Below are 23,697 nucleotides of genomic sequence, written 5' to 3'. Positions count from 1 at the left end.
TTATAACCTCATATAAATTGGCAGCTATATTTAAAAGTTCCACATTAAAAGTTTATCAGCTATGTAGTTAAAAAGTGTTTTAACATTAGCCACAATATATACCATTTTTAATATGAAGTTCAAATAATTTCCAGAGAAGCATGCCCCATGAACCTCCAACACCCCCCGCCCACCCCCTCAAATAATTATGCTGGCATGTGCTTATTTACAATTATACATTTGCTGGCAGCATCCCTGATTGAGCTTCACCTTGCATCTGAAAAGCAATGGTTGCTGGCACTGAACACTGTCACTTTGACAAGGAGAATTTGCAGGAAAGACATTAGCAAATGAAGCATGGAAAGTGTTGATGATAATTTTGATAGCTGTCTCCTACCTTTGGATAGGGAGACTGATTCCCCCCTCCTCCCTACTGCTTCTGCCATCCGGCACGCTTTCAGCAGTTACAATAAAGATTAAATAAATCCATAAGGAAAAACAGTTGACACACCTCAGGAGCCAAGTACTGCATTAATTGAGCTGGATAGATGAATTAGCAACTACTTGGTTGGGAGTGAAGTATTTGTTTGTATAAGGAAGTGACTCTCCGGGCACTATAGCTATACAGTGGGGCTGGGTTAGCTGGAAGCTCAAGTAGGTGATGCAAATGCAGACACATACACAGTGTGTCTGCACACTAAATGAATCTTCCTCTGGGACCCTACATGATACATACTGCTACTAGAACATTTAGTTCTATGCTAACAAAGAATCACAGAATTGTTACAGGGTGGAAAGAGGCCATTCGGCCCACTGTGTCTACACCGGCTCTGAGCATTTTAACTTAGTGCCAATCTCCTGTCTTTTCTCCGTAACCCTCTACATTATTTCTATTTAAATAATCATCCAAAGCCCTCTTGAATGCCTCAATTGAATCTCCCTCCACCACACTTCCAGGCAGCGCATTCCAAACCCTAACTACTCGCTGTATGAAAAGTTTTTCTCACCTCGCGTTTGCTTCTTTTGCAAAACACTTTAAAGCTGTGCCCTCTGGTTCTTGAGAACAGTTTCTCCCTATCTACTCTGTCCAGACCCCTCATGATTTTGAAAACTTCTATCAAGCCTCCTATCAGCCTACTCCTCTCCAAGGAAAACAGTCCCAACTTCTCCAATCTTTCCTCATAACTGAAGTGTCTCATCCCTGGAACCATTCTCGTAAACCTCTTCTGCACTCTCTCCAATGCGTTCACATCCTTCCTATAGTGTGTTGCCCGGAACTGTACACAATACCCCAGCTGAGGTCTAACCAGTGTCCTATATAAGTTCATCATAGCCTCCCTGCTCTTGTACTCTATGCCCCTATTGATGAAGCCTAGAATACTGTATACTTTAGAAACAGCTCTCTCTACCTGTCCTGCCACCTTTAATGACTTATGTATTTATACACCCAGGTCCTTCTGCTCCTTTAGAATAATATTCTTTATTTTATACTGTCTCTCCATGTTCTTTGTACCAAAGTGTATCACCTCACACTTCTCTACATTGAACTTCATCTGCCACCTATCTGCCCACTCCACCAATGTGTCAGTGTTCTTTTGAAGTTCTACACTGTCCTCCTCAAAGTTCACAATTCTCCCAAGTTTTGTGTCGTCCACAAACTTTGAAATTGTCCCCTGCACACCAAGATCTAGATCATTTGTATATATCAGGAAAGGCAAGGGTCCCAATACAGACCCCTGGGGAACTCCACTATAAACCTTCTTCCAGCCCAAAAAATACCTATTAACCATTACTTTCTGTTTCCTATCCCTCAGCCAATTTTGTGTCCACGTTGCTACTGTCCCTTTTATTCCATGACCTATAACTTTCCTCACAAGTCTGTTGTGTAGCACTGTATTGTACACCTTTTGGAAGCCCATATACACCACATCAACGGCCTTGCCCTCATCAACCATCTCTGTTACCTCTTCAAAAAAACTCCAGCAAGTTAGTTAGACATGATTTTCCTTTAACAAATCCATGCTGACTCTTCCAAATCAATCCACATTTTTCCATGTGACTATTAATTCTATCCCAAATAATTGTTTCTAAAAATTTCCCCACCACCGATGTTAAACTGACTGGTCTGTAATTACAGGGCAGATCTTTACAACATTTTTTGAACAAGGTGTAATGTTTGCAATTCTCCAGTCCTCCGGCACCTCCCCCACTTCCAGGGAACATTGAAAGATTATTGCCAGTGCCTCTGCAATAGCCCAATAAAATTATGTGACTCTAACCACATTAGTCACAAAGCAAGTGTTCATAGCTATCTAAGCACTTCTTCCTTTCTTCACTTCTGTTGAGCTTCACGTCACTTCACTTGGCCCAATATTAAGATGCAGCTTAATCCTGCGCATGATTTATGCTGTGGGACACACACCTTGATGTGCTTAATTTAAAGAATGGCATCCTTTACTATTTAGACTTTGAGTTCAAAGATTCCCAACCTAGAAGGTCAACATATACATTTTATGTTCGTACACAAAGAGAGCTCTGTGATCAGCAGTCTGAAGGAAGAAGACGGCTCAATAAAGTCATTGCAGTCCGACATTTTGAGGATCAGCAAATCCTTTTATGCCAGATTGTATGAAGTGAAGCCCACAGACAGCGCTCCTGTCCTCTTATCACGGAGGTCTTGAAGACGACAGTACATGGGAGAGCCTGGACAAACCGCTAACTCCTGACGAACTGACTAAGGCTCTTGAGTCCTTCGAGAAGAGACGGCTTGCCGGCTGAGTTGTATTTGGCTCTGTGGGACTGGATCGGCTCAGATCTGCTAGAAGTGTACGAGAGTACACTTCTGGCCGACAGCATGTCAGAATCCATGAGGAAAGGCATCATCACCCTCATCTACAAGTGGAAGGGGGAAAGGGAGAAAATTAGAAATTGGTGACCCTTTTCACTGTTGAATGTGGACTATAAGATTCTGTCCAAAGTCATCACCAATTGGGTCAAGTCCGCTCTGGAATTGGTGCTTCACCCTGGCCAGACCTGTGCTGTGCCCGGCAGGAAGATCTCTAACAGCCTCGCGCTACTCAGGGATACGATTGCCTATGTGCAGGACAGGGGTGTGGACACCTGCCTCATCAGCCTGGATCAGGAGAAAGCCTTTGTCAGAATATCACACACCTACATGGTGGATGTGCTTTCCAAAATGGTGTTTGGGGAGGGAATCCGGAACTGGATCCAACTGCTCCACACTAACATCAGTAGCGCAGTCTCAATCAATGGGTGGGAATCAGATAGCTTTCCTATTAAATCTGGAGTCAGGCAGGGCTGCCCTCTCTCCCCTGTCCTGATTGTGTGTTGCATAGAACCCTTTGCTGAGTCTATCAGGAAGGATCCGGGCATAAGAGGAGTGACAATCCCAGGCAGTGGAGGCACTCAGGTCAAAACCTCCCTGTACATGGACGATGTCGCTGTCTTCTGCTCGGATCCATATCTGCGACCAGTTCGAACAGGCCTCGGGAGCCAAGGTAAATCGTGGGAAGAGCGAGGCCATGTTCTTTAGAAACTGGGCTGACCGATCCTTTGTCCCCTTCACCGTCAGGGCTGACGGCCTGAAGGTGCTGGGGATTTGGTTCGGAGGGACCGGGGCATGGGTTAGAAACTGGAAGGAGCAAGTGTCTATGACGCAAAGAAAACTGGGCATGTGGGAGCGACGCTTCCTCTCCATTGCGGGTAAGAACCTGGTCATCAGGTGTGAGGCACTCTCGCTGTTGCTGTACTGTTGCAGGTCTGACCCATTCCACACTCCTGCGCGATGGCGATCACCCGAGCCATCTTTCGCTTTATCTGGAGGTCGAAAATGGATCTGCAGGGACGCGATGTACAAGCCTCTAGATAAGGGGGGAGAAAACGTGCCCAACATCGCCCTCATCCTGATGGCCACCTTTGTGTGCGGCTGCATCAAGCTGTGCGTAGACCCTCGGTATGCAAACACCAAGTGTCACTACGCTGAGGTTCTACCTGTCCCCGCTGTTGCGAAGGATGGGTCTGGCCACGCTGCCGCGGAACGCTCCAAGTTGGACTGTGCTGTACCACCTGTCCCTCTTGGAAAAATTTATGCAGAGAAACACCTTTGACCACAAGTGCATCAGGCAGTGGTTGACATGTAACGTCCTAGAGGCCCTGCGGGAAAAGGAGATGGTGGATCCTGTGGGATGGTTCCCCGAGCAGACTGTCAAAGTCATTCGGCAAAATGCCTCATCGCCAGAACTTTCCAACAAGCATCAAGATGTAGCTTGGCTCGTCGTTAGAAAGGCCCCCCAAGTCAGATCCTTCCAACATGCCAGGAGTCTCACCCCCTCTGCACATTGCCTTCGAGGTGGCTGTGGTAGGGACAAGATCGTTGTTCACCTTCTTGTGGATTGTGCCTTTGCAAAGAGGCCTGGAGAGAGATGTAGTGGTTTCTGTCGAGGTTCATCCCTAGCAGTTCTGTGACACAGGACTCTGTGCTCTACGGACTGTTCCCAGGGACACATACTGAGACAAACATCAACTGCAGCTGGAGGATCATCAACTCGGTGAAAGACGCTCTTTGGTCTGCCCGAAACTTGTTGGTCTTTCAGTGCAAAGAGTTGTCCCTGACCGAGTGTTGCAGACTGGCACATTCCAAGGTCCAGGACTACATGCTGAGGGACGCACTAAAGCTTGGGGCAGCCGCCGCAAAGGCGCAATGGAGAAAGGTCGCTGTCTAAGACCTTTCTGCCATAGTGCACCGAGGGGCTGGGAATTATATAGACCCCTTGGGCTGTACGGCTCACAATGAATGTATGCATTGAATACTAACTGTATTATAATTGTATTGAAGCACCTCAGAGTGCAACATGATGTATGTTGATAACTCCAATACCATTGCCTGACTGTCTGTAATGACCATATTGAAATGATTGTAATATTCATTGATTGTATTGAAGCACCTCGTGATCCATGTGTAAAAGTTGAATCTGATTGCACTTTATGTGATGGCGATTTAGAAATGTTTTGTAATATTCTTCCAGATATTTTATGAATAAAATATTTTAAAAAAATATATATATATTTTATGTTCGGACCGAGTGTTGCAGACTGGCACATTCCAAGTTCCAGGACTACGTGCTGAGGGACATACTAAAGCTTGGGGCAGCCACCGCAAAGGCACAATGGGGAAAAGTCGCTGTCTAAGACCTTTCTGCCATAGTGCATCGAGGGGCTGGGAAAGGTATAGACCCCTCGGGCTGTACAGCTCACAATGAATGTATGTAGTGAATACTAAATGTATTATAATTGTATTGAAGCACCTCAGAGTGCAACATGATGCATGTTGATAACTCCGATACCATTGCACTGTCTGACTGTCTGTAATAACCATATTGAAATGATTGTAATATTCATTGATTGTATTGCTTCAGCACCTCGTGATCCATGTGTAAAAGTTGAATCTGATTGCACTTTTTGTGATGGTGATTTAGAAATGTTTTGTAATATTCTTCCAGATATTTTATGAATAAAGTATATTTTTCAAAAAGAAAATATACATTTTATGTTCAGGAATTGGGATATTCTCCTTGGTCCACTGGGGCTGTTCCAATACTTAAGCATGTTCCAAACTTACCTCCTAAGTTAGTGGAATTCTGATGAAGGGTCATTGACTTGTGACATTAACCCAGTTTCTCACTCCACAGATGCCAGACCTGCTAAGTATTTCCAGTGTTTCCTGTTTCTATTTTAGATTTCCAGCATCTACAGTATTTTATTCTTGTATAATTCTAGTAGTGTTATTTTACTATTCTTGCTTGATGTTATATTTAGCATCTAGTGTTGGTGTAGGTAAATTCAGATCATTTTTTTGCAAAACACTGATTGGTTAGACCATATAATTATTGACATTCTGCCAGGAACCCCAACCTTTGATACAGTCCCTTTTTCCTTATTGGAATATACACGATTTGTACCCTTTCCAACTTCTGTTTAAATATTTCCCATTGCTAACCCATGGTTCTAGTTGCTGATTTCCCTTTTCATTTCATCTGAGTAAGGTACATTTTTATCTCACTACAATTTGCATTTTGCTGGACCTTTTCTCTTGACTATTTTTTCATTGGCCCTCATTATTTTGTGGTCGTTGTTTCCGAGATCTTCATCCATCTTTAGGCCACCTACTTGTTCTGCTTCATTACCCAAAATTAGGTTAAAAAGTGAATCTCTTCTTGTTGGAATAGTAACATATTAACAGAAAAGAATCCTGAACAGACTGCAAAAAGAAACCTCCCTTTCTTGCACCACAAACTTTTCCCTATGTATTAATAATACAATTAATTATAATTGTAAGGCATTTTTGATCATTAAAAAAGTCCTATAAGTATGATTCTATTGTTAATGTGTGCTTCTCTAGTTTGTCTACATTTTTTCCCCTACTTCATTTTCACAATTCCACAATCCATGATATAACTTCTATCGTGTGACTGATCTGTTCTTATTTCTCAGTTCAGTTCTGGAGGAATCTGTTTGGACCACATCTCTGTTTAAGTTCTCGTGTTATAATGTTTTGATATTGTTTCTAAATAATACCACTTCCCATCCTTCCTTTGCTAGGTCGTGATTATATTTGACCCACAGGCTTGAATGCCTCATTTTTGTTCCTTATACTTTGTGCTTTAAAATGCTCAGGTTTTAATTTGGATTCCTATGGTTTGACTTTTTTTTTACGCTTTCCCGTATCCTGATTCAGTTTCTAACTACCTTGCTCAGCTTAACCTTCCATAGATTCTACCACCTTATCCTCTGTACACTTAAGCCTGCTTTGTTCCGACATTGCTGATTTTATATCCTTGGCTTTCCCCTGCCATTGTTGTGATGGTTTAAATCTTCCTACACGGCAGTAACATTCTTGCAGAGATAATGGTTCTAGCTCCTTTCAGGTGTAGGTCTTTCTACCAGTTAATTTGTTTCTTCCCTGAACTGTTCCCAATTTTCAAGGAATCCTTGAATCCTGTGCAAAGCCACCAGCCATATATTTGCCACCAAGCCTGGACATTTGCATTCTGTTATGTTTTACTTTTCCTGAATGCAATATTGAAATTCAGTTTTTCATCAGCACCATTTGTTTGAAACCATCTGCCATTTATTTTCTGGATGCTTGTGCACATTAAATGGACAAATTGTTATGGAATTGTTTTCTAATTTCACTCTGTATCCTTTGCACCTATTTGAAGTTCACATTGAGTAAAGTATTTAGCTCTGTATTTATTGGCAGTGCCTCAGGAATGTAGAATATTTGCATCACTGTCTTTCCAAGTGCTACCTTATTATTAAAAGCACTCAGTTGCCCTTCCAGATTTGGATTGTGTTCTCCTGTATCCACTAAATTTTTCAATATTTCCTTGATTTTCTGAATCCTATCTAAATGAGCTAAAATGTCCTTTTGTTCTGCACATTCCCATCAGAGGAAATCCTTTGATCATCTTAGACACTTCAATTAGGTCGCGTGTTAATTGAAAACCCCAAACTTGAATCCTAAATTTCCAAATTTCTTCAATAATACAAGATTGAGCATAAATTAGATGTGAGCAATTTACCACATTCCACCTATTTAATGGAACACCTGTTTAGGTCCAAGCATGACACTGAGCGTCCGGTTGTCCATCATTTTATTCGCCACCTTGCTCTCACACTGACCTCTGTGTCCTTGGTTTACTGCAATGTTGCAATGAAGCTGAATGTAAGCTTGAAGAACACGCCTCATCTTTCGATTGGACACTTTACAGCCTTCTGGGCTCATCATTGAGTTCAACAATTTCAGACCGTAATCTTTCCTCCTGTTTTTGTTTCTTTCTTTGCATGTTTTGGTCTTATTCTCATTTTTACTTACTTTTGCTTTCAGAGGGGAGCCGCTCATCATTCTGCATTACTTCCTCCAAATACATCAATTGTTTCTTTACTTGTTTCACTACGACTCCCTTTGGCCCTGCACCACACTAATTTGTTATATAATCTTTTATTTTCCACCCTATTACAGACCTTCCCTTTTGTTCTTTACTCACCTTCCCCCATTTTATTTGCATAATCTCTATTACATTTCTAGTTTTTCCCAGTTCTGATGAAAGGTCATCAACCTGAAATGTTAACTGTTTTTTTCTCCACAGATGCTGCCTGACCTGCTGTATAAATCCAGCATTTTCTGTTTTTATTCCAAATTTCCAGAACCAGAATCTGCAGTATTTTGCTTTTGGAAATATATATATTTAGGCTTGTCCAACCCGCGGCCCACAAGAAGCCCCTCTATGTGGCCCCCGGATCAATTGGTGAAAACACTGTTAAGATGGGTCAGTGAGTTTGAAGAGTTCTGCAGCGGACTGCTCCTCCAATCACAGCCTGCTTCTCTCCCGCATTTGCTGCTGATAGGCTCCCTATGGAGCCTATCAGCAGCAAACATGGGAGAGAAACAGGCTATGATTGGTGGAGCAACGAACACTGGGAACTGCGAGTATGTGAACATAGACCCTGAAGCGCATGGGGCCTCCGCTCACCATGCTTTCCAGTAGCTCCAGCTGCTTTCCCACAACTCCCGGTGCTCTGTCCCGGCTCCCGCAGCTTGTTCCCAGCTCCAGCCCCTAGCCCCAGTTCTAGCTAGGTCCTTCCCAGCTTGGGCCGTGTCCCTCCCGGCTCTATCCAAGTCCCTTCTGGCGGGCACCCACATTCGGGCACCCCCAGGCCTCAGGACTTGCTCCAGGTGTGTCATCCGCTCTCATCGCACCTACGCACTCCCCCAGCTGATTTAGTGAGCGAGGGTGAGTGTGTTTGAGGATGGATGAGTGAGTCAGTGTGTGTTAGGATGGGTGAGTGAGTGAGTGTGTGTGAGAATGGGTGAGTGAGTATGTGTGTGAGGATGAGTGAGTGAGTGTGTGTATGAGAGGATGGGTGTCTCTGTGTGGCTGACTCTGTGTAATGGTGAGGGAGGGTGGATGAGATGGGGATGTGTGTGAGAGGGGTGAGTGAGTGTGTATGTAAGAGAGGGTGAGTGTGTGTGTGAGAGAGAGAGGGATGAATGTATGTGTGTGAGAGAGATGTGTGTGTGTGAGAGAGAGATGAGTGAGAGTGTGTGTGAGAGAGAGGGGTGAGTGTGTATGTCTGTGAGAAAGACAGGTGAGTGTGTTTATGAGAGAGAGGGTGCATGAGTGTATGTGAGAGAGAGAGGGTGTGAGTGAGAGAGAGGGGTGAGTGTGTGTGTGAGTGAAAGAGAGGGGTGTGTATGTGTGAGAGGGAGGGCGGGATTTTCCGCACCTGCCTGCTGCTGGGATCTTCTGGTCCTGCTGCAAGTCAGTGGACTTCTGGCTGGGGCACTGCCTCACCCGGGCAGGTCCCACCTGTGACGGGGCCGGAAAATCCCGGCCAGAGAGAAAAAGAGAGGGGTGAGTGTGTGTGTGAGAGGGAGGGGAGAGTATGTGGCTGGCTCACTCCCAGTCTCAGGGTGCTCACGCTCACCTTCACCCCCGGTGAGAGTGGGTGAGGGTGAATGAGAACCCTGAGACTGGGAGTGAGCTGGACACACACACTCTCACCCTTTCACACTCTAATGGTAGTCTTTATTTATTACTCATTATTTTTAATTATAAATTTATTGTTGTGATTTTGTTTTTGCTCAGCAAGTTGTTTCTTTTCATATGTGAACTTTTTTTTTGAAATTCATGTTTAATGTTGTGCTAAACCTATCTTTCCAAAATTTGCCCATCAGCACCCCCCCCACCACCCCAAGTCTGAGAAAGATTGAAATGTGGCCCCCCCCACGCGAAAAGGTTGGACAAGCCTGTGTTATTCCTAAATCACAGTGATGGAAGATGGAAACTAAGCAAAAAAGGGCTTTGGGAAATGTCATGCCAACCTACATTTAAATAGGAAAAGATATAGAGAGACAAAAATGAATGCTGAGCTCAAGAATGATATATATGGTGTGATTAAAAGATTGGCGAATGAGATAGGTATGGAGGAGGGTCTTGTATCGGAGAAAGAGGTAATGACTTCAGGGAGTGAATTCCAACCGGATTGACAAGCTGTCTGCCTATCAGGTGGGAAAACCTGCAGCACGATGATGCAGCTGAGAAACAGAGCTCGTAGGGTGACATGGAGAAATCACAGTGGCAGTAGGGAGGTCCCATGGTTAGCAGTAGGAGGAGGAAATGGCTGCCACACAAATATTGGTTGGATGGAAAAGACAGTGACCGGTTGCGGGGGCTGATGGTGGCCCGCTGGGGTTGGGGGCAGGGCGGGGGGGTGGTGGTAGTTGGTGTTCAGGGTTTGGGAGGGGAGTGGCTGAAAAGATGGAAGTTGGTGCTAGAGGTCGTGGGTTTAGAAGGTGCTGTTGAAGAAGCCTTGATGAGTTTCTGCAGCGCACCTTAAAGAGTATATGCCCTGCAGCCAAGGTGGAGGGAGTGAATGTTGAAGGTGATGGATGGCGTGCTGTACAAGCAAGCTGCTTTCTGTTCGTACGTGTTGAGCTTGAGTGTTTTTGGAGCTGCACTCATCTAGTCAAGTGGAAAGTATTCCATCACACTCCTGACGATGGCTTGAAAACGGTGGACAGAGTTTGGGGTGTTATGTGGTGAGTCAGTCGCCACAGAATTCCCAGCCTCTGACCTGGGGTTGGATTTGAAATTTTTTAAATTTCAACTTATCATCCTAGCTAAACCCACCCTGTCTTGGGGATTAAAAGTACCCTGATATAATACAAAAGCAAGGAAATTATGCCAAAACTTAAGGAAACAAGGTTGAAAAGAAGGTATATGGAATGCTCTCCTTCATTGGCAAAGATATAGAATATAAAAGTAAGGATATAATGTTGGAATTGTATAAAACACTGGTGAGGCCACAACTGGAGTATTGTGATGCAGTTCTGGTCACCGCATTACAGGAAGGACGTAATAGCTCTGGAGAGAGTGCAGAGGAGGTTTACAAGAATGTTGCCAGGGTTAGAAAAGTGTAGCTACGAGGAGAGATTGGATAGGTTGGGGTTATTTTCCTTAGAAGAAAGAAGGCTGAGAGGTGACTTGATTGAGGTGTACAAAATTATGAGGGGAATAGATAAGAGTGGACAGGATAAAATTGTTTCCCTTGGTGGAGAATTCTAGAACTAGGGGACATCGATTCAAGATATGTGGCAGAATGTGTAGGGGGGACATGAGGAAGAACTTTTTTACGCAGAGGGTAGTGGGTGTCTGAAATTCGCTGCCCAAGTTGGTGGTAGAGGCAGAAACTCTAAACTCTTTTAAAAAGTACCTGGATCTGCACCTTAAATGCTGTCAGCTGCAGGGCTATGGGCCGGGTGCAGGAAGGTGGGATTAGAAAGGGCACCTGGGTGTCCTCAGGCTGGCATGGACAAGATGGGCCAAATGGCCTCCTTCTGTGCTGTAACTTTTCTATGGTTTTAAGTGTGGACAAAGAATTGGGATTATTAAAGAGGACAGAGTTAGAGAAACGGTTGTCAATGCAGGATGTGGGGTGGGCAGTGGGTGTGGGAGGTAATTAAAGGCTAGAGAAGATTACACAGATAGGAGGTGTGAGGCTATGAAGAAGAGAATTTTAAACTAGAGATATTGGGGGAATGGGGTGTCTAATTAGACAAGTGATATGGGTGAATGGGACTTTACAACACTAAAACCTGATCATCCATTATTCCAGTCTTTCTTGACTCCCACTCCCCCAATGCCTCTGCTTTAAAATTCTCATTGTGTTTCAATGCCTTCATGGTCTCATTGAGTCATAGAGTTATACAGCACAGAAACAAGCCCTTTGGCCCATCATGCCTATGCCAGCCATTAAGCCCCTATCCATTCTAATCCCATTTTCCAGCACTTGGCCTGTAGCCCTGTATGCTATGGAGTTTCACGTGCTCATCTAAATACTTCTTAAATGTTGTGAGGGTTCCTGCCTCTACCACCTCCTCAGGCAGTGTGTTCCAGATTCCAACCACCCTCTGGGTGAAAAAATCTTTCCTCAAATCCCCTCTAATCCTCCTGCCCCTGACCTTAAATCAAAGCCCCCTGGTTATTGACAGCTCCGCTAAGGGGAAAAGTTTCTTCCTATTTACCCCATCTATGCCCCTCATAGTTTTGTACACCTCTATCAGGTTCCCCCCCTCAGCCTTCTCTGCTCTAAGGAAAACAACCTTAGCCTATCCAGTCTCTCTTCATAGCTGAAACACTCCAGCCCAGGCAACATCCTGGTGAGTCTCCTCTGCACCCTCTCCAGTGCAATCGCATCCTTCTTATAGTGTGGTGACCAGAACTGCACACAATACTCCAGCTGTGGCCTAACTAGCGTTTTATACAGCTTCAACATAACCTCCCTGCTCATACATTCAATGCCCCAGCTAATAAATGCAAGTATCCCATCTGCCTTCTTAACCACCTTATCTACCTGTGCTGCTGCATTCAGGAATCTATGGACATGTACACAAAGGTCCCTCTGATCCTCTGTACTTCCTAGGGTCCTACCATTCATTGTGTATTCCCTTGCTGTGTTAGTCCTCCCAAAATGCATTACCTCACACTTCTCAGGATTAAATTCCATTTGCCACTGCCCTGCCCATCTTACCATCTTTGGTCTTTCTTCTCTATCACCTATAACTCCCTTCAGCCCTTGAATATCCATCTCCCAGGTTTTCTGTTTCTGTGACGCTGGTCTCCTGTGCTTTCCCCTCCCTTCACCCCATCATTGCAGCTCTGTTCTCAGCTACATAGCCCACACCCTGGAATTCCCTTCCTAAATCTCCCTACCTCCTTCAGCCCACCTGTGTGACCAATCTTTTGGTTACTCCACTTAGCAACTGTCATTAGGCTATTTGTCCAAAAAAAGTCTAAACCATAACAGATGCACTGTCAGGAGCCGAGTTGGAAGGGATGCAACTGTCACCATGATCATAATAATATAATTTATGATTTTAATATGAAGTATATATAACTAATATAAAAGCAGCTGATTAGGAAGATACAAAGTTAAAAACAGATTTTGACAGCTTGTTGTGCTCACATTTTAATCTCTGCAAACTTTGCAATTCTTAGCAGGACCAGTGGTTTGTGGCTGAATAAGTCAAATTACATTTTTAATAAATAGGATTTTGAAATTTCTACTCAAGTTGTAGGGATTGCTACTGCACCTATTTATATCACAGAATATGGAAATTCAATTATCCTTCACTATATTTATCATCTTAGTTCTTTTAAATCTCATCATGTTATGTGTGCTCTGCCCAAACGCAGGTCCTTCGCTTGTTGTTTGCTGATGCTTCATCCTGAGCTGTTTTCTTGACAAGGTTTTGCCAGTGATGGTTTGCCATTGCTTTCATCTCTCAGGGGGTAAGGTGTGGAGGTAGGTCCCAAATCTACCTCAGTTGGAATGGGAATTGAACCTGAGCTGTTGGTGTTACTCTGAACCACATGCTAGCCATCTAAGCTAACCAGCTCCCCAGTTTATCATTATTAAAAATTATCTTGACATTGAAGACCAATGAGCAGCTATATGTACATGTGCTTTGAATACCACGTGTGTACCTATACTTTTTCCAGCTTTGCAACAGTGTAATGAGACAGTGGAAACTATTCTCATTTGCATCATTGTGAAAATAGAATGGAGAACTCATTCTTTAAAACAGTATAAAAGAGGTATTAACATTACATAGGAGATATGGCACAGAAACAGGCCATTCGGCCCAATCAGTCCATGCTGGTATTTATGCTCCAATTGAACCTCCTCCTATCTTTCCTCATCTGAATCTACCATCGTAATCATCTATTGCCTTATCCTCACATACTTGTCTAGTTTCCCCTTAAATGTATCCATACCATTCACTTCAAACACTGCCTGTGGTAGCGAGTTCCAGATGCTCACCACTCTATGGGTGAAGAAGTTTATTTCGAATTCCCTATTTGATTTATTGTTGACTATCTGAAATTGATGCCCTTGAGTTATGCCCTTGCCCACAAGAGGAAACATTCTGTCTGTATCCACTCCATAAAAATCTTTCATAATTTTAAAGACCTATATTAGGTGACCCTTCAGCCTTGAATTTTCAGGAGAAAAGAGACCAAGCTTGTTCATCCTTTCTTGATATGTACACTCACACATTTCTAGTATCATCCTTGTAAATCTTTTCTACACCTTCTCCAAAGCCTCTATAACCTTTTTAGAATATGGTGACCTGAACTGCACGCAGTACTTTTAAGTGTAGTCTAACCAAGGTTCGATACAGCAATAACTTCCTTACTTTTCATCAATAACTTCCCTACTTTTCAATTCCATCTCTCCAGTAATAAAGCTTAGTCTTGGTTTACTTTTTTTATGGCTTGGGGTGCAACTTTTAATGACTTATGTATTTATATTCCGAGATCCCTTTCTTCCTCTACCCACCTAGACTTGCACCTGCTAAGTAATAAATTACCTCCTTATTATGACCTCACATTATCCAGGTTGCACTTAATTTGTCAATTATCTGCCCATTCTGCAAGTTTATTAACATCCTCCTGTAATTTGTTAGTCCTCAGTATTGACTGTCCTCCCCAATTTGGTGTCATCTGCAAATTTAGAAATTGTATTTTTGATTCCAAAGTCCAAATTGTTAATGTAATTTGTGAACAGCAGTGATGCCAGCACTGATCTTTCTGGAATAATACTTCCCATCTTCTGCCACGCTTAATAACTACCCTTTATTCCCACTCTCTACTTTCTGTCTTGAATCCAGCCCGCTAACCATTTTGCCATTTGTCCCTGACTCCACATCCTCTGATCTTATTCATTATTCTATTATGGGGCACCTTATTAAAGGCCTTTTGAAAATCCAGGTAAATTACATCTACTGCATACCATTGTCTGCTCTTGGTTACCTCCACAAAAAATTCAATAAGGTTGGTCAAGCAAGATTTTCCTTTTGAAATCCATGCTGACTATTCATATATATCTTTCAGACTCCTCTTTTAGTTTTCCTTTTTACTGTCCCCATCTTTGTCTTTTTCTTGTTCCTTCTGCATTTTCCATTTGTCCTTTTTCTGTTGTTGATTCTTGTTTTACAGTTGACAGGTAGAATTTGATCTTGAACTCCCTCCTCCATCCCCACCCCCTTTCTGTTTCTTCCCCCTCCCTTTTGTTTTTTCCAATAATTTATATAGATTTTTCTTTTCCCACCCATTTCCATTATTTTTAAATCTATACCTTTAATGCCCTGTTAGTCTTTCCACCCCACCCCCACTAGAGCTGTACCTTGAGTGTCCTGCCATCCATTCTTAATTAGCACATTCGTTTAGATAATATCACCACCTTCAACACCTCTTTGTTCCTTTGTCTGTGACATCTTTTGATTATCTGCTCCTATCACTGCTTGCTTGTCCCTACAACCAACACCCCCCCCACCCCCCACCAACTTCTCTCCCCACACCCCCCCCACCTTAAACCAGCTTATATTTCACCCCTCTCCTAATATTACTCAGTTCTGTTGAAGGGTCATGAGGACTCGAAACGTCAACTTTTTTCTTCTCCGCTGATGCTGCCGGACCTGCTGAGTTTTTCCAGGTAATTCTGTTTTTGTTTAGAATTTGCAGTGGTTGTACTTAATAACTTTTACTTTTTCTTTCCAGTAAGACAAAGTAAACCATCAAAATGGAGGCAGAATTATCTGAACGTCCACCTTGCATGTGCAAACATTATTAAAACCACAGAAGATGAAGAATTACTGCAAAGCTACAGAGATAAAGAAGAATGGTCAAACTGGCAGATTTTAAATGGAGCAGAGGATATACGGATCATTAAAGGTGCCAGTGGAAGTTGATTAGGCCTTAATAAAAATGAAAGGAATCTTTGGTAATGTATCTAGAGGAATAAGGTACTAAAACAAGCAGGCAATGTGTGCAACAAACACTTCACTGAATAAATCATAATTATATTTTATTTGTATTTTACAAATATTTCTAAAGGGAAGTTAGTAATGGGCTCATGAGCTATTGCCAACCCCACCTAATTAGATTACAGTTTGCTGTAAACAATCAGAGCCTTCATTTTACTAAGGGTTATCTGTATTTTGGCATTATAGAATTGTATTGAAACTAAACTATCTAAATTATGCATTGTCCTCAGCATGACATATGTGACTACATTTTAAAGGTTGTAATACCACAGTTGAAAGATTGATCTATTTCTAGTTACCCCATTATAGAAAGGATATTAAAGCTATGAAAAGATGACACATACATGCACTGGGATGACATGATGGATGAGTTGTTACAGTTATGGTGAGAGACTTGAGAGTTTTTTACGTTAGAGTTGAGACGTGATGATGTGACAGAGGTTTGCCAGATTATGATAAGCTCAATAACGATTTTCCATTTCTAATTTATCTTTTCTTAAAGAGTAGAAACTTCACAAACAGGATTTTTTTTAAATTAAAGAAGCCAAAGCATGTTGAACTACAATTCAGTTATGACCAAATTGTACAGTGCTCTGTTCAGATCACACGTTATTAGTATATCCAATTCTGGTTGCTGAAACCCAAGGGAGATATTGAAGTTCTTGAGGTGGTACAAATAAGACCCAGTAGGCTGATTCTTAATGTGAAATATCTAAGTCATGAGGATAAACATGGGCTTTCCATCCTGGAATGGTGTCTGAGAGATGATTTTAGAGGTCTATTACGGAATCACAGAATTTTTACAGTGCAGGAGGCCATTCAGCCCATTGTGTCTACAACGGTTCTCCAAATAAGCAATTCACCTGGTGCCATTCTTCCTGTAACCCTGCACATTCTTTGTTTTCAGATACAGTCTAATTCCCTTTTAAATATCATAGTTAAGGAATGGAAAAAGTAAACCCAGAATATTATGGTAAATTAATACTAATTGTTAGATGAGATCGTGGATTCAAACTAGTAATTTACCCGTGATATCAGGAAGTTCTTTGCACAGAGTGATCAAGTGAACTAATAGTAAGATGTCAGACTAGGCTTAGTGGTAGCACAGTGACCTTGAAGTTGGAAGGACTTTGATTCAAGCCCTACCCAGGGCTTGAGCAATAAATCAAAGCTGACAATTCTTTTGGACTGGATGACAAACCTGTCCTCTTAGATAGAAGTAAGGTACATCATTGCACTTTTTGAAGAATATGGGAGTTTTCCTGGTGTCCTGGCCAACATTTATCCCTCAACTACGACCCTCCCCTCCCCATCCGGCCCCGGATTACCTGATCACTCATCTCATTGCTGCTTTTAGGACCTTCCTGTGTGCAAACTGACTGCTGCGTTCCCCAACATTGCAAGCGACTACACTTCAAAATCCACGTCATTGGCTGTAAAATGATTTGGAATGTCCTGAAAGGCACAATATAAATTGAAAAGTTCGATCATTTCTTAAAAGCAAAAGCTTACAGGAACGGTGTTGAAGGTGAAACCCCTGGAAGTCGGATCGTTGAAACGAGAGGGACTTTCAAGATCTGAACTAGGAAAATTTAAACAAATTTTAATTGCCCTCCTCAACCATAACTCCCAGTGTTCTCGCGTGGTGACCTGCCCATACGGAAATGTTGCAAAGCCTGGTGATTGACGTCTCATCTGACCAATCAGACCGTCCCAAAATGTAGCAACATTCGAAATGGAACGTTGGCCTGGGATTTCCGCGAATCAGCGTGATGGTGGCGTATCAACGGAAGTAAAAAAAAATCCCTTATTTAATGCAATAAATTATTTTATATATACATCAACAACATTTATAAACCTTTTCAGATTGTTGTTACAAAATAATCTAAAGCAATATGACCTTTCGGTGGAGTTGTGTTGTGCTGACTGATATGTTTGCGGAAAGAAGTGGAGCAAAGGGCACAATCGAAGGGGGGATTTCACTGAGATTCATTGATTAGCCCTTATGACTCCCTGCCCCCTCACCCAGATCAAACCGTCAGCCACCAGTTGGTCATTAGGCTGTTTTCTGTACCTTCATTTAGAGTCCCGAAGATGTTGCAAAACACGGGGTAAGCAGATTCTTAAGCAAATGTGTGTGCAGTTAATATATTTTATCCAAAAGTGAGGGAGAGAAAACAGGTATTATAATTGTACCAAAGTTTGTTGATCGCTTTTTTAAATGAAATATTTACTGTTTCTGCATGCTGTCGTTTTGAAAGTTTACAATCTTTCCCCGCCCTTCAAGTTACAAGTATATATATTTTTTAAAAAACAGTAATTCCTGGCGACAATGCAAGATTTATAGTCCCAAGTTTCAGTATAAGGCTGTAAAATCAATATGTGGATAGCCTTTAAAATAATGAGGCCTCTGATAGTTTATCGCGAAGAGTGTTATCTGATTGGGTGGGGTTGGTAAAACCACTGTTAGCTTCCTTTTAGGAATACAAGTAGCAAAAAGGAATGGAGTAATTGCTGTACACAGCAAGGGCTATTGGGAAGAAAAAAATGGAAATGTGAACAAGGAGAGCTGTTGTAGAACAAAAACAAAAATACCTGGAAAAATTCAGCAGGTCTGACAGCATCTGCGGAGAGGAACACAGTTAACGTTTCGAGTCCGTATGACTCTTCAACAGCTGTTATAGACCCTTGTTTATAATGTACACTTATATTCCAAAAGGTTTTGAACAGTTACCATTTAGATCTTCATGTTGGTAAAGACCCTTCTTTTGAATGTGACACTGACGATACAATGTAAGCAAACTATTTAACATGGCCAAATCAATCAGATGTATAGAACCCAAGAGCAAAATACAGCATTTAAAAAAAACTTTAAGTGCAAGATTGGAAAATCATCTTGTTCCTTCCAATGGTAGAGCGATGGACAAGTGGACCAAGTTTGCATCAAAAGTAGCTAATTCTATGCTGATAAGCTCCTCGAGGGGGAAAACAAACCCTGAAATCTTAGCTGGTTATAACATTGAGTAGCTGATTTGTACAAACAATGCAAGCCCCAAAGGGCCGTGCTTGCTGAGTTAACTGATCTTAGATAGTGTTGGTGGTGGGGTGGAGCTTGGCTCCATTTGCCCTCTCAAAGTCCATGAGGACAATTCTCGAGCCAGGGATCCTTGTTGGAAGTTGGACTTGGCTGTCCCCCAATGCTGTTGACTACAAGTATATTGATTTTAATGTATCGTTCCTCATATTGTGGAACATTTTCTGAGTGCTTTTCAATGTCATCCAGCTGACACTGAACAGGAAAACAAAGTCATCTAATGGTAGAGGGAAGGACTTATGTTGTGAAGGTAGCAAGAGAGATGGGCAATGACTTGAGAAGGAGGAAGGAAAAAAAATCATCTTCAAAATAATGTGATAGATAGCTTGTTTGGAATGGGATTGCAAAGACAGAATAAACAAGGGACTTTTAGATATCAGCCTTGACTCTTGAATCAGAAGCCTGTGGGCTTGAGTCTTGCTCCAGAGACAGAGAGATAATCCAGCTTGCCACCTCAATGCAGTACTGAGGGAGTTTGGTGCTGTCAAAACGAGGCCATGTATGTGTTAAAGATCCTGTGGCACTTTTTAAAGAGCATGGGAGCTCCCCACCCTGTCTGCTGGAAAGTTTGAGATTAAATGGGCTAATAGTCTGCCTTCACCTGAAGCAATTGGGTGATGATCACTGCTGGTCTGGGTGTCTCCCAGATTTCAACCTATTGATAATTGCACCACAATATAAGTGGTTTTGAGGCACATAGCAGTGCTGCAGTCCTTCCAAGTACAGAAATTTAGAAATGGAAGACATGGTGGAAGTGTTACCTTTCCAGTTTAGCCAGTGTGTTTCGATTTACTTTGCATGAATTGTATGTGTAATGCATACACAATACAAGGGCGATACAGTTGATTAACAACACATGGATCTGGGCTATCATATAGTGTTAGATATAATTACCACATGCCACTGAGTATTCATCAGTGACATAGTTTAATCAGGATAGCCTTAACAGAGAACATTGATAACACAGTTAACCATCTCTTTTTATGTAGGAACCTGTTAGATGGTTTGGTAGCTAGTAAGTAGTGGGAGGAGACTTTTTTATCCCTTCATGGGATGTGAGCATTGCTGGCAAGGCAAGCTTTTGTTGCCCATCATTAATTGCCTATGAGAAGGTGGTGGTGAGCTGCCTTCTTAGGCCACTGCAATCCATAAGGTGTAGATACACCTACAGTGCTGTTAGGAAGGGAGTTCCAGGATTTTGACCTAGCCACAGTGAAGGAACAGCGATGTAGTTCCAAGTCAGGATGGTGTGTGACTTGGGATTGGTTGGGGACTTGCAGGTGGTGGTGTTCCCATGCATCTTCTGACCTTGTCCTCTGAGATGTTAGAGATCGCGGGTTTGGAAGATGCTGTTTCAGAAGGCTTGGCCAGTTGCTGCAGTGTACCTTGTAGATGGTACACAATGCTGCCAATGTGCACCTGTGTTGGAGAGTGTGAGCAAAAACAGCATTACAGACCAGTTGAGCCAAATGGCCTGTTTCTGTGCTGTGAAGTCTATGTTTAAAAATAGTTTGATTCAGTTTTAAATCTGATTTAATTTTATTGATTAACAAGTGCTCTGATGGCATCATTGTCATGGGTCCAGTTGAGATATTCTAGTGTCTGTATTTCAATTGTCATTGGTCAAAATGGAAAATAAGTAATGGCAAGTGAGTGAATTGGTAACTAGTTTTATTGTCAGAATTAGAGTATCTGTTGTGAGTGTTTGTTTGGAGCATTAGCATGATGACTAGGCCAATGTTTGGGTAATGGGGGGATTTTATACCTAACCATTTTATTATGGTTATGCCAATAGCCCTGGAAGTCTAATAAAGTCAAATAAAGTTGTGTGCAAAAAAAAAAAGCAAGGAGAGAGATGAGCTCTTCCTCCTTTTAAAGGAAAAAACACATCTGCAGATTTCCCATGGTATTGCTGAGGATGAGTCAGATGTTTATGCTATTGGAAGGGATACTGCAGGGGAAAGATTCTGGGGTGCGCATGGACGGTGCAAGGATTTGGAAATAAAAGCATTTAACTGCATTTTAAAGCATTTGAGGGGGAGACAGTGGCATAGTGGTAATATCGCTAAACTAGTAATCCAGAGGCTCAGGCTCTGGGGACATGGGTTCAAATCCCACCATGGCAGCTGATGGAACTTCAATTCAATTAATAAAATCTGGAACTGAAAGCTAGTCTCAGTAAAGGTGAATTGTCAACAGTTGTTGTAAAAGCCTATCTGGTTCACTAAAAGCCCTTTAAGGAAGGAAACCTGCCATCCTTAACTGATCTGGCCTACATGTGACTCCAGATCCATAGCAATGGGATCGACTCTTAACTACTTTCTGAAATGGCCTAGCAAACCATTTGGTTCAAGGGCAATTAGGGTTGGGCAACAAATATTAGCCTTGCCAATGACACCCAAATCCCATGAAAGAATCATTTTTTAAAAAATTATTTGATCCTGGGGAATTACAAAGTACGTATTCAGGTTGATAAACACACCCTCTTGCACCAGTTACGTAAATAAGACTGCACATGTCATTGCATGAATAGACAATCCCTTAAATATTGTTACCCAGGTCAAATTTAGCTGGAGTTCACCCTTTACCTTGTTTTGCCTTTACACAAATTTACAGTCACTTTAATAATGCCCTCCTGGTGCTGTCATCCCTCAGGTATTTTCCATCCCTTGAGAGAAGTGAAACATGCAGAGCTTGCACATAGCAAGACCTGGCATGCTCTGTGAATGCCTATGATTAACATTGATCACTCTTACAAAAAAAAACAAATTCTGCTCTTTCCTGATCCTCTTCGTACCAGAATGTGGTGTTGCTCATTAGACACTAAAGAGGAGGTATCTGCACCCTGTGAGCTATAGTGCTCCAGTCTCATGCATTGGCTGACTGGTGTATTCTGGAGTTGCAGCCTACTACCTGGTTGAGGCTTTTTACTCAATTGATAGAACAATTGTGCATTTTTATAAAGACAACAGCATTGCACTATCTGATTAACAGCACATAGTCCTGCTTCACTGAAGGCCTCAAAAGTCTAATTGCCTGTCACCAAACACAGGGTGGACTCATTCAGAGTTTAATTATGTTTGGTCAGTTGGTGGGGTTGGAGAACACACAGTCCCCATTACAACAAAAACATTGTTAAAATTACATGAAAGAATATTTAATTTAAAAGAATTTATAAATTAGCAAAATACTTGGAATAGATTTCTCATTTTTGAATGGCACGTTTTTCACAACGATAATAGAAAGGTTGAGGTAACTAGGGATCTGTTGAATGTGCATGTATGGCTGGATGTGAACCTGACTCTAAGTCATAGAGTCACAAAGACACAGAAAGAGGCTGCCTGGACCATCAAGTCCATCTCGGCTTTGCTAGTATCATCCTTTCGCCATGTTGTGCAATCCGGTCAGTCCTATTTCCCCACTCTATCCCCATAGCCCTGCAAGTTTATTTCCCTCAAGTGCCCGTCCAATTTCCTTTTGATATCACTGATCGTCTCCGCTTCCACCACCCTTGTAGTCAGCGAGTTCCAGGCCATTACCACTCGCTGCGTTTTTAAAAAAAAAATGCTCTTCCTCTCTCCTGTATCTCTTGTTCAAAACCTTAAATCTGTGTCCTCTAGTCCTTGTACCATCAGCTATTAGGAACAGCTTTTCTTTGTCTACCTTGGAACCTGTAATATTTAATGAATAAATTGCAGAAGTTGATTTAAAAATAATTAAAATTACATTTGGGCCAGAGTCAGGTTATTTATGGGAAAACAGACTGGATTAAGTTTGTAGTTAAGCAGATAAGGAGACTTATATTTTTTAAAAAAAAATCTTTAGCCTGAACATTGAGCAACAACTTGACCACTATTTGAAGGAGAGCGGGGAAGATTCTCCTGGTGTCCTGGCCCACGATGACCCTTCCACCAGCATCACTGAAACAATTTAATTGGCCATCTACTGTATTGCCATTTGTGAGACCTCACTGTACACAAGTGATTACATTTTCATGCATCACAAATTCAAGAGCATTTCATTTGCTGCAGAGCAGTTTGGGATGTCCTGAGACTGGGAACAATGCTACATAAATGTAAGCACATAATTTCCACCTTTTTTGTAGCACCTAGCACAGTTAAAGATTTTTGTTCAACAGGGATGTCAAGCATTCTAGGAGACAGGCAGGAACAAGGGTGTCAAGTGTTATGGGAGACAGGCAGGAAAGTGGAGTTAAGGCCACACTCAATAAGATCATGGCTGATCTGAATGGAGGAGCAGGCTCGAGGGACTGAATGGCCTGCCTACTCCTCCTATTTATTATGTTCCTATGTAGTGCAGACTTGGGGCTGTCTTTTTTTAGGAAGTCATTCTACAGTTTTGGGATAATGCTTAAACGTGGAATACATTGAGACATTCAAGGGGATAAATTACTAATTAAAGAAAAAAACAGCCTTCCTCTTCCAATAATTGAAATGTTCTCTTTCCTTTTACATTCCTGTTTTCTGAGAGAGTAAGATGGCAACCTGGCCCCAGGGCTTTGCTGGTGTCAGACTATAGCCAGGTCATTAGGAGATGTAAGAGACTGGCATTGGCTTTCCTTGCCCCGGTTCATCTGAAGAGTTAGCGTTTATGTGTTGGAACTCGACTTAACGTTTGCCAACTTGCTGTCTAGCATATTGTGATTTTAAGTTGAGGATCCTGAACAATGTCACTGGAAATGTTCCTGTGTATG

The 23,697-nt window shown here is 42.2% G+C and overlaps 1 protein-coding gene across 1 annotated transcript in view; it reads left to right on the top strand.

The window, feature by feature from the left end:
* The first annotated feature begins 17,650 nt into the window (after positions 1-17,650).
* The window catches only part of hsdl2 (hydroxysteroid dehydrogenase like 2), a 110,603-nt gene continuing 104,556 nt past the window's right edge, over positions 17,651-23,697 (top strand). The window contains exon 1 of the mRNA XM_078571148.1: positions 17,651-18,000. Coding sequence (XP_078427274.1) covers positions 17,984-18,000 — 17 coding nt within the window. The 5' untranslated portion in view covers positions 17,651-17,983. The remainder of the gene's footprint in view (positions 18,001-23,697) is intronic.

Source organism: Cetorhinus maximus, chromosome 2 (assembly GCF_964194155.1).
Source record: "Cetorhinus maximus chromosome 2, sCetMax3.hap1.1, whole genome shotgun sequence".
In the NCBI taxonomy this organism is placed as follows: domain Eukaryota; kingdom Metazoa; phylum Chordata; class Chondrichthyes; order Lamniformes; family Cetorhinidae; genus Cetorhinus; species Cetorhinus maximus.
Note: the sequence above shows the minus strand (reverse complement) of the source record. Positions and strands in the feature narration are given on the sequence as shown.